Genomic DNA, 11,443 nt, shown 5'->3' with positions numbered 1-11,443 from the left:
TATATATGTATATATATATATATATATATATATTTTTTTTTTTCTTTATTATAAGCGAAAATATTTTCATGATAAGAATTATTTGTTAATGTTATATTATTGTATTTTGTAATATTTGATTAAACATTATGTGGAAGAATCAGAAGGGTCTCTGCTATATTTTTATCAATAGAAAATATGAAACTTATTTTATACTTAAATGTTAATAAAAGTATAAATATGTATTAGACATATCGGGGTCCATTACATCGATCGTGTAACATATAATATATATATGTATTTCTGCATCGACTTAATCGACCCATCAAATTCACATAGCGACGTGGTACTAAGCAACGAATGATCTTTCGAAAGGTAGGATGTTATTTGTGCAACAATGAAGTGCAAGGTACACGTATATCAATGTACATACAAGTATCACGATATATTCAATTGAGAAAAGTGACCACTAAATGCCTGGAAAAACAAAATGCCTGGAATCGCAAGTGCCACTGGTCTCATCTCTGCACGTGTTCGACCTATTTATAGAAATAAACCACAGGTATACTTATTCGACAACGAATTTCATTGGAATGTTTCTTTATTTTTAATTGCGCCTATTTTTAATTCGATTTTTTTTTTTATTGGACGATGATAATTATTGGTTTTTTTTATGAATATATTTATATTTGATATGTTAATATGAAAAGTGAAATATTTCTGATTCTGCAACGCCTTGAAGACCTCAAAATTGTATTTTGGACATATGAAGTAGTAGACTGATCACGAAAGAAAATCTTAAAGAGACGGTGGCTCCATCGTTCTCTTTTAACATGATGCTACTATATTCTCCGTATGTTTGTAATTCTTGCAATGATCCACCTTATCTGAACATACAATTACGAAAACATTCTTACCTTATTCGAAATGAATTACCAATGAAAACATTAATAGAAATTAGAAATAAATTATTTCAAAATAATTTCATCTAATCCCATTTCTTTCGTTATATATTCTGGTTGTAAATGAAACGATCGATATAATCATGAGAATAACTTTTGCACGCAGCATGTAGAACTTTCAGGACATACAAACCCGGCACCCTTCGCCCTTCGACCTTACGCTGGCCTTTTTAATCCCTATTCTTATGGATGCTCCGTATTATGTAATCATCCTGTAGACAATGAAGCCAAAGAAGTGGTGCGTCGTGCGAAGGACACATGGGTAAAAAAAATGAATTTTATGAATTTATATATTTGTTTATGAGGTAATAATTACATAACCAAGATTTGGAAAATTCCTTTAAAATATGGAATGATTATTTATATTTATGATGGTCATACGGTGACAATGTCCGTTCCACTTTTCATTCTATTGCAGGCAAGCGAAGGTAAAGCTTTATTATTATCAGAAGAAATGGAAATGATTCGTGCTAGATTATTAGCTGCCGGCAAAAGAGATGTTACCGTTGATTCAGGAAATGTAGATATTAAGGAAATTAACGTTGACGCTATAACTGTTCCGGAAGAGTTATTCCGGAAATACACGGAGACCGATTCTCGACCTCTTACACCGGCACCTACTCTTGTTAGTGTGCAAGCAGCGACAATATCGAGTCGTCCTATTCAAAACGATCCTTCAGCAATTATATACAATCCACGAGAACGCACTACATTAGTTTTGGATTTGCGAGCCAAATCACAGCCCCAATTGGTTTGTTAAACATTTCTCTTCCACGTACTCAATCCTGTGATTGTATTAATTAAAAAAAAAAAAAAAATTGCATGACAATCCATCGTACAGTGAATTGTACGTGTAATAGTTTATCATACTACGAAATACACTCATTCTACAATTTTATAATTTACTTTGATTATTTAATTTCATTTAATTATGTACTTCGTTGAATCTCGCCAATTTCAATGTTTCATATAAGACACGATGGTCAGTAAATTTGCTATCTTTTATAGGACAATGAAACTTTCACTTGGCATGCATTGACTTTAGAAGTTCTACCAGTCCCTAGAAAGAGTCAGATCATCAGCAGTAAACCATTATCTCGACGTCGATCTTTTGCTTCGGTAACACGTCCAGTACCATTTGCTCTTCCTTCTTCCTTGAATGTCGAAACCTGTGAAACGGTAAAGCTTTGTATATAATTATTTATAATTGATGTTAATAATAATTCATATTTCTTTCATAAAAATGTATCATCTTAAGATCATACACAACGATGTTAACAACAGCAGTGATGAACCTACGGTTGTACGAAGGCGAGGAAAAAAATTACGTAAAAGGAAATGCAGAAGAAATTCGATTTATGGACAACAGACGGAAGTTCGGGATCCATTTGAACCACCAGAAACACAGATCTCGCAAACTGAAAATGAATCTAGACGAGCTTCGTTAGTTTACATTTATATACATATACTTAGCATATATATATATATATATATATATATATATATATATATATATATATATATATATATATATATATATATATACAAAGTGTCCCAACGAAGTGTTTACCGAAACTATTATAAAATATAGTGATTTTTTTTAAAAACGCTGAGGCAGGTCATTTTTATTCTTCTTTTTTTATTTTTTTTGAAGATAAAAATAGCTTTTCATCATATATTTATCCATCAAGGGTCAAATGGCATATCATTTGAAAAATCTTTTAATTTTTTTTACAATGGTACTATTTTTTTTTAATTTTGAATCAATAATTTTCTAGTTAATGCATTTCTAATTTCAGGTTGAACATAACTTTCATTTTGTTAAATATTCAAAATGTGTATCGCTGAACTCCATGTAGTAATAAAGTCTTTGTTCAATGTTACTCAATTCTACAGTACATCCAATGTATTTTGGTGAATTTGTAAACTCGTATCTTCGGTAATAAAATTGTTGACTTACACTTCTTAAATAATTTGACAAAAGAGTTGTATTTTGATTTATTTGAGAACTAGATTTATTCATTGATCATAGAAATTATTCAAAATGATTTTAGTATGCCGAAAAAAGTATGTTTTCAACACGATGTAACTTTTTTATACTATACAGTTCCAATATGACAGTTTCTAAATCATTATTTTCTCGATAATTTACACCTTTTGATTTTTTTCTATGAGGATATTTACAATCCAGAATATATGCCTCTCAATCAGTGTCATTAGAAGAACTTCAGATTTTATTAGAAGATTAGATTGGATTTACTGCGAATTAGACTGGATGTACTGTGAATAATTCGATATAACATTGAACAAAGATTTTATTACTATATGAACGGCAATACATATTTTAAATGTTTAATAAAATAGAAGTTGTTTTCAACCTGAAACTTCGAAATGCATTTTCTCAGAAATTATTGACTCAAAATTAAAAAAAAAAATAGCATCATTGTAAAAAGGATTAAAAGATCTTTTAAAGGATATGTTATTTGACCTGTTACTATTTAAGATTTTTGATAGGATTGTCATCCTCCTTAAAGGGTAAGTCTGAAATGAGTGAAATTATAAGGACCTATCTCAACGTTTAAAAAAAAAAAAAAATCGTTAGATTTTATAATAATCTTGGTGGACACTTTTTGTTGAGTGCACGCGCGCGCGCACACACACAAATACCACTATCCTATATATATAAATTTTTATAAATGTTACTTACTACGTTACGACTAACGAAAGCAGTATGATTATATAATTGTTCTGCATAATGTATAAAAACGCGTTATATTGTACAATTAAATAAAACTATTGTTTACAGAGTTCATCCGCTTACTGGTGATTCTTGTACGGTAGTATCTTCGGAAAAAGTAATGGTTTCTTTGGTAGAACAGACGATGCATTCCAGTTTTATACCGATAGAAATTCTGAAACATTTGTGCAGAGAATTAAATCGCGATAAAGTCGAAGCGGAATTTTCGATGAAGGTAAATTATTATTTAAAAAATATAAGAGTGAGAGAGAAAGAAAAAAAAGATTAGAAAGAACAATTTTTAATCAAAATATAATCGAATTTATTTAATATGTACGAAAAAAAAATATTTCAGAGAAAAATTGCATTCGAAGAGGCTCTAAGAGTTAAAGGTGAAACTCATTTCGCTTTGCGTGGAACGCGCCGAACTTCAGTATCACCGATGCAGGATGTACCACGTGTATTTTCACGACAAACTGCTCGTTTTGAGATTCTGGATAGCCAAAGTTTACGTGGTATGTATATGCATAACATTTTCTTTGTTTTTTTTTAAAGGTACGAAATATAATATAAAAATAATACAAATAATTATCGATGTATGATATAAGAATCTCTTTTTAGGAATCACGGTACTAGTATATCTGAGCAGGCACGTTTTCGTGAATTCCGGAAGAAAGTTAATATACAGTCGAACTTTTATCAGGTTCCACGAGGAAACCTTACAAGGGAGCCGATACATTTCCCCAAACGATGTTCAAGAAGCTCTTCAAGATGCAATTGGGAGGACACTGACTGATGAACAGCAAGCACATTTCAACAGCTTCCTAGGGAATATTTCCGAACCGTTAAACTTTCGAACCTGGTGTGGCGTATGTGCAGCAGCAGAAAGATTGTTATGTCCTCTTCCAACCAAACAAATTGATCCTCCTACGTGGTTAGAAAGGCTGGACTTCGAAATGCTGGAAAGACGACTTGATTCGATCAGCGTAGATTCTCAGTTGGCTCTTCTATTGAGAGAAATTCGTAACAGATAATATTAGTCGATGTTATAAATGGAAAAATTAAAATAAAAATGAAGCTTGTTCATTACGTTCGTCGCATGTTTTATTGCCAGGGTAGATGCACGTATTACATCTACCCAAGCGTACACAGTTACAACAATATACGATTTCTCTTTTACTCTTTTTCTTTCTTTCGTTCGTTCTAACATACAAGCATGCGTCATACATACCACATATACACCTACGTACATACATACTCGCTCTATTTTTCTTTTTATCTTTCTTAGTACAATAACATAATAAATAATAAATCGTTTTTTTTTTTGTTATCCTTAGAGATAATATAAAACCGTCCTGCATTGTGTAAATAAATTAAGTAAATGAACAGTACAACGCGGAAGAGTAATTAGAATACGATTTCCGTGGTGTAATAATGATATTATAACATATTATCAAGTTCATTTCGTGATTGTTTTCTTTATCGCGTGAACTTCTCCTTCATCACCATAATCTTCGTATGCTGTTGCGTGTGTCGATGATTTCGGTCGCTAGTTTACTACGTCACATTGCACATAGAGCTAACGTACAAATATAATGACGTGACGCTATGCATCCGAGCGAATAAACTAGAACGCCCAAGTCTAAGTGTGGACTCACTCTCGGCCCTTGTATGTTATTAAACGACACTACTTTCTAGAGTCTCTATACAGTGCGGTACTAACCGCCATACAAGGGAACTTCTTCTTTGGGGACGATTTGTATCATCCATATGTGGTATATTGGAATTGAGATTAGGGCAAAAGTTGGGGGAGGGGGTGTGAGATGGGAAAGATGTCTCAGTTTTAAATTACAGAAAATCCAACGAGCTCTTCTAACGTAACGTGCCCGTTCTAATTTTCTTTTTTTTCTTCTTATCTTATTCTTCTTTGCCATTATTTCTTAGTATAAAAAAAGTTGCTGCTGCTGTTGCTGCGGGGCAGTGGGACTGGAGTATGTCGATGCACACATACTAATAATGGGCTAGTTGCCGTTCGTTGAACGCTGCATCGCCGGAATCACGGCATCACGTTCAGTCCCATAAATCTTGCCAGCTTTTCTTGCCATATTACCGAGCATCTCCATCGAACATTTGTGTGCTGATCTTAATGACAATGCCCACTCTTTTAAACTTATCTCGTCCTATAGAAAATATTCATTAATCCATTAAAGATTTAAACTATATCTTACATTTTTTTTCATTTATATATTGTAACATTCTTAAAATATGTTCATGTATGCACGTGAATTTGAACGTTTAATCGAATAAGTTAACTGACTTACAGGATTCGTAAGTACAATTTTGGCATCCTTCGTACGAACAACAATACATTGTTCTCCTTTTACATGCTGTAGGTCAGCTCCAACTTCCTCTATCTAAAAATTCGTAAATATTTCTTATCCGTTATTTACGTTGTACAAATGGAAAAGAACAAAGGTAGAAAAGTAAAAAAACTTCATGTAACATAAAATAAAGTGAAATATAATGAAATATCAACCTGATCTAGGAATACGAGTTCAGGTTTTGTAGCAGATTCTGGATGTAACTCTAATCGATTTGGGTATAACTTAGCATAACGTGTCTGCCAAGCGCTTGCAAAAGGACCTCCTAATTTTTTTATATATCCATGTAAAATACAATCAGAGCCTGAAATAATTACATTGTAATTTTTATTAATGATGTAAGTATACCGCAAAAAACAGTATTGCAGTGGCGTAAAAAAATTTTCACCTTTTTCGTCGTCAATATCAAATCGCAATTTTTGTTTCGCTTTTTTCTTGTTTTCCATCTGCAAGTAATTTTTATTGAAAACTTAATGACAATATATGAGTAAAATTATTGCATTATATTATAATTATATACCTTATCTGCTTCGTTGTTAATTGTCTCAAAAACTGTTTCGGCTACTTCAGCTTGCCACCTTTCAGAAATAACAAGAGGAAAATTTTTATATAGATCTTGATCAGCATCGGTCAGTTTGATGCCTTTCGTGTCTTCCTCATCGAATGAACCAATATCGAAAGCGTCTGCAGCATTCACTTCTCCACGAGGTGGTATTAAAGGAGGTGTATATTTTTGCAAATAGACCTGCTGCCAATCTATCCCGTTAAAAAATGGATGCTCTTTTAATTCATCAGCTCCTCCTCCACGACATCCGAGCCTGCTATTGATGTCTCTTTGTAGTAAACCTTCTAAAAGCGATCGCAGTTCTCTCGAGAATGTTTCGGGTAATTCTACATTCTGGAACATAAATTCAAAAGGAAAATGTGTTTATAATTACTATATTATTTGATAAACATTTAGGTAATTGAAATATAAACCAACCATAGTGAGAGTCATGCGGTCAATTTCATGTTTATCCTTAGTTTTATGTTGTCTGAAAGGACTGTGTCCTTTCAAAAGCTTATACAGCATACATCCAAAGGAAAACCAGTCCGCGCTCGAATCATATGGTGTACCTTTTGAAAGAACTTCCGGTGCCATGTATCCATGTGTACCTCTAAGAGATGATCATTATTAGATATGTTTAAAAATGCAAAAGCTCGACTATCTAGAATACTCTTATACTTACACGCTCGCATGTGGTTTCTTTTTTGAAAAGTCACATGCTAATCCTAAATCTGATATTCTTACATGTCCATGTTCATCTAAGAGAATATTTGCTGGTTTTAAATCACGATATACTATATATCTGCGATGCATATGCTCTAATCCAAGAATTACTTCGGCTGCATAAAATTTCATTTCTGGCTCGTTAAATACGCCATGTTGACTTAAATGATAATGTAAATCACCTCCATTCATTAAATCCAATATAAAACATAATTTATCTGGAGTGTGGAATGCGTATGTCATACATACTATAAATGGGCAATCCACCTAAAAAATATATATAACAATTAAATATAAAAGAAATGATACAGTTATCAATATTTTCTGCTACATCTCATTGCAATTCTTACCCCAGTACTGACTAGAGAGAGCATTATCCTTTCGTTAAGTGCCAAGGTTTCACCCTGTTTCATTTTTATACGTTTTTTATCGAGGCACTTCATAGCATACATTTTCCCAGTATCTGCTTTTCGACAACCATAAACTTCACCAAATCCACCTCTTCCTATAATCCGATGTACACTAAAATCGTTCATTGTCAGCTGTAAAAATACAAATTCGTGTGATCAATTTCACCGATATAAATTTACTAGAAATACAATGACACGACTATACCTGAATGTTTAATTCTAAATTCTTCCACTGACAAAAACGAGTGTATTTATCACTAAAAATACATTTGCATTAAATATGTTTAATATTTAATATTGGTATGACACACACATAAACACAAGCACTTACCTTTCCAAGAACTTCTTAAATGGTTCGCCTCGTAAATGATTAAAAATTTCTTCTATATAAGGCTAAAACAATGATCATTTTAATTTTAATATAATATTTAAGAGATATATTTTTCTCTTGAAATAATATATACCTCAAACAAATTAATGGGAACCTCATTTTTCATAAGGTACTTGTGTACGTGAGAAACAGCTTCTGCTGAGTATTCCTATAAAACAAACACAATGAACAAATATGTCAATTAATATTATAATTTTTCAAAATTATTTTTTAATGCATATTCATTCAAAATATACTTACATGTGCATGTGCAAGTAACTCTTTCATGATGAAATTATCATAGATTTCTCTAGCAAGTTTTCTCCTTTCTTCAGGGCATTCAAGTTTTTCATAAGCTTTAATCTAAAATGCATAAATAAAAAATTTCGTATAAAGTTGAATAGAAAAATATGATAAAACTCTACCAGATTTAACTAATTTCTGTAGGGCAACGCAAACCTCTTCATAAAACCTAAGTTGTGGAATTGGTTCCTCTGCTACAGTTTCACAGAAGTCTTTGAATAAAAGATAACCTGAAAAAGAAGATTTTATGTAAATTTTATATGTAAAAATTAGATAGATATTAGAAATAATATTTATACACACCTAACATTTGATTAAATATTTTATCGAAATTTACTTCGTTCTTCTTCTCAAGATATTTATGCATTACGCTTCTCACACTAAAACAAAAAGTTTACTAAGTAAATGTACATGTTTACTAAAAGAAATCTAAATCCAAAATATTATCACATTAATTTTATTATATTTTTTGTATATATTTAAAAATATGATTTTTATACGGTAGTATAATTTATCAGCCTTGGTAAATTCTATCAAATATATTTTTGTGGTTGCTATGCTTGTACTCATGGCTTTTTACAATGCATTACTTTCTGTTCATTCTTTTTTAATAGTTATTAATACTTTCAAATTAATCATTTGTAAATTTATAATAAATAAGATTTTAATTTTCATGATTTATTTTATTACAAAATTCATAAAACAAAAATTCAAAAATTCTTTCAAATGAAAATACAAATAAACCTTATACTTTATTTCATATTTTGTTATATTTGTTATATTTGGTTTGGTAATAGAAAAAAAAAAAAAAAATAGGAAAAAACGATAAATTTAATAACAAAACAAAAACTTGTGCTTATACATACACAAATAAAAACCATGAGATCAAACAATTATTTTTTTATCTATGTTCGAAATCATAGGCGTGAAATAAATGAAAAAATTAAATGCGTATAAACTCGCAGATTAAAGATTTATGCAAATAGCGAAAATAGGATGCAAGAAAAATTATTTCTGGAGTCCTAACTATCGACGTGTGCACGTATATTGAACGACGTAAATGGAAAGATCTTTTTTTAATGTATTCTTCTCATCACGATGTATCATCCATGGGTATATACCTTGGCCATATATTGTTGGTTCCTACATTCGTCTATTTAACCTGAATCAGTGAGTCTGCAAGCAAGAGGGTGGGTGAGTGAGTAAGCGAGCATGGAGAAAGAAAGAAATATATATATATACACACACACATACATATATATAGAGATGAATATATATATACATACATATATATATATATAGAGAGAGGGAGAGAGAGGGAGAGAGAGATGGAAAGAGAGAGATAGGGGGGAAAGAGATAACAAGAGTAGGTGAATGAGCGAACGAGTAACAGGAGAGGGAATGAGAAAGAAGGGGTGGAGAGGCAGTGGATTGAGGAGGGATGAAGAGAAGATAGAAAAAAGAGAGGCAAAGCAGGAGGAGGAGAAGGAAGAGGAGGATGAGTTCGAGCTACAAGGAAGAGATTCGAGAAAGAGAGAGAAAGAGAGAAGAGAATATTGTACTAAGGAAGAAAAAACGAAATTGGGTCGAAGGGAATACCTAGGATCGGGCAGAACGATCTTCTTGCTAGCGCGTGCAGCCGGCGTACACTTGCTCTTTTCCATGGCCATCAAATAGCTGACGTCCGCCAGCACCGCCTCTAGGTCCGCCATTTTTCCCCGATGATAGTTTCTAGCCGCAAAGAAGAAAGTTACCACTTCGACGGTTACCCGCTCGGAGCGAGCACACACGAGGTGTCCTCCGGCGCCGTCGCCGCCGCCTCCTCTTCCTCCTCGTCCGTCTCCTCCACCACCACCACCAACAGCAGCAGCACTACACCAACACTTCCACTACCACCACCGTTGCCACCATAAACTCTTTTACTGCCGCCTGCCTTCTTTTCTATCGCACGCAGCTTGTGCTACGTCGATCCGCACTTTCAGGATGTGGAATAAACGTGTGTGGTTCGCCTCTTCCCTTAAAGTTGCATATTTTTAGCACGACGCGAAAGACGACATTGACGGTAACGTATAGGAGAATGTGAATATGAACGTAGACCAGGATGAGAATGATCTTAATATCAACATTACGATGGATCGACGATCTTTCCTATCTCTTTTTTTTTTTCCTCCAAACTCGAGAAAAAATTCTATGGATACAGGATCTCTTACGACACCGGTAGGTAGACGACGATCGAACAGTACACACAGAGGTTACGTCCGAACGATTGGTAAGCGAGAGAGAGAGAGAGAGAGAGAGAGAGAGAGAGAGAGAGAGAGAGAGAGAGAGAGAGAAAAGATGGTTCAAGGCGGAGGGAGGGATAAAGAAAGAAAGAAACGGATAACAGTAGAGGAAAAGTGAAGACGAACTTCGAGGGAAAAAGATCGACGTCTATAGATTTTCTTCCCTCTCTCTCCCTCTCTATTTCTCCTAATGTATTTCTTTTCAAATGCAAACGGTCGCTCTTCCGTCACTGTCAGCGATCCTTCACTACTTCGTATATTAAGCAAAGCTGAGATTTATACAACACGAAATTATACTTCTCTTATAGCCATATATGCGCTCGTATTACGCGGGTCGCATAACGTCGAAACCCGCTTTCGGTCATATTTATCGCGCGCACGAGAGAGAGAAAATACGCGTGTGTCGTCTTTGCTAGGCACAATCAGATCAAATTCAAGAATCGAAAATTACGCACGTATACGTATACTCTATGTACATACGTTCGCTCGAGAAATCACACGATACTCGTACTTATTTTTACAGAGTGTTCGTTTCTCATCACCGACTGACAGTCGGCGAGATCGCGGTTCTCTTTGCCTTTGCGCATTAATACGTTCTTCGTTGATTGGCCGTTTCGAGATTAGTTCTTGAGTTCCTGGTGACAGCAATGCCCTCTTTTGACGTAATGTTTCTTTCACCAATCCACAAAATTTCAAATCGGTACGCAATTTATTTTAGTTCAATTTATATCTTCGTTGTTATTTTGAAA

At 33.4% G+C, this 11,443-nt stretch overlaps 2 protein-coding genes across 6 annotated transcripts; one reads left to right on the top strand and one right to left on the bottom strand.

Moving 5' to 3' along the window:
* The first annotated feature begins 314 nt into the window (after positions 1-314).
* On the top strand, positions 315-5,138 carry LOC124953056. Of its 4 annotated transcripts, XM_047503902.1 has the most exons (9): positions 316-541; positions 1,048-1,203; positions 1,360-1,692; positions 1,950-2,120; positions 2,200-2,384; positions 3,748-3,913; positions 4,034-4,193; positions 4,300-4,307; positions 4,382-4,620. In XM_047503902.1, exons 1-9 carry the CDS (start codon positions 470-472, stop codon positions 4,472-4,474), a joined length of 1,344 nt encoding a protein of 447 aa, XP_047359858.1. In that variant the 5' UTR covers positions 316-469; the 3' UTR covers positions 4,475-4,620. The 4 variants fall into 4 exon arrangements, with proteins under 4 accessions (XP_047359857.1, XP_047359858.1, XP_047359856.1 ...); XM_047503901.1 differs by having other exon boundaries at positions 315-541; positions 1,950-2,060; positions 4,300-5,138; XM_047503900.1 differs by having other exon boundaries at positions 317-541; positions 4,300-5,138.
* A 463-nt stretch (positions 5,139-5,601) lies between these two features.
* On the bottom strand, positions 5,602-11,297 carry LOC124953055 (G protein-coupled receptor kinase 1). 2 transcript variants are annotated; one of them, XM_047503899.1, is made up of 16 exons: positions 10,012-11,297; positions 9,534-9,588; positions 8,716-8,792; positions 8,569-8,642; positions 8,371-8,472; positions 8,204-8,278; positions 8,071-8,132; positions 7,945-7,996; positions 7,680-7,871; positions 7,289-7,596; positions 7,042-7,216; positions 6,580-6,957; positions 6,448-6,505; positions 6,215-6,363; positions 6,000-6,092; positions 5,602-5,858 (listed from the first exon to the last, which is right to left on the bottom strand). In XM_047503899.1, the coding sequence occupies exons 3-16, from the start codon at positions 8,777-8,779 to the stop codon at positions 5,700-5,702; spliced, it is 1,941 nt and encodes a 646-aa protein (XP_047359855.1). In that variant the 5' UTR covers positions 8,780-8,792; positions 9,534-9,588; positions 10,012-11,297; the 3' UTR covers positions 5,602-5,699. The 2 variants fall into 2 exon arrangements, with proteins under 2 accessions (XP_047359855.1, XP_047359854.1); XM_047503898.1 differs by lacking the exon at positions 9,534-9,588 and having other exon boundaries at positions 10,012-10,428; positions 10,992-11,297.
* Positions 11,298-11,443: the final 146 nt, after the last annotated feature.

The sequence above is a fragment of the Vespa velutina genome, chromosome 11, assembly GCF_912470025.1.
Source record: "Vespa velutina chromosome 11, iVesVel2.1, whole genome shotgun sequence".
In the NCBI taxonomy this organism is placed as follows: Eukaryota; Metazoa; Arthropoda; class Insecta; order Hymenoptera; family Vespidae; genus Vespa; species Vespa velutina.
This window is presented reverse-complemented; position numbering and strand designations above follow the sequence as displayed.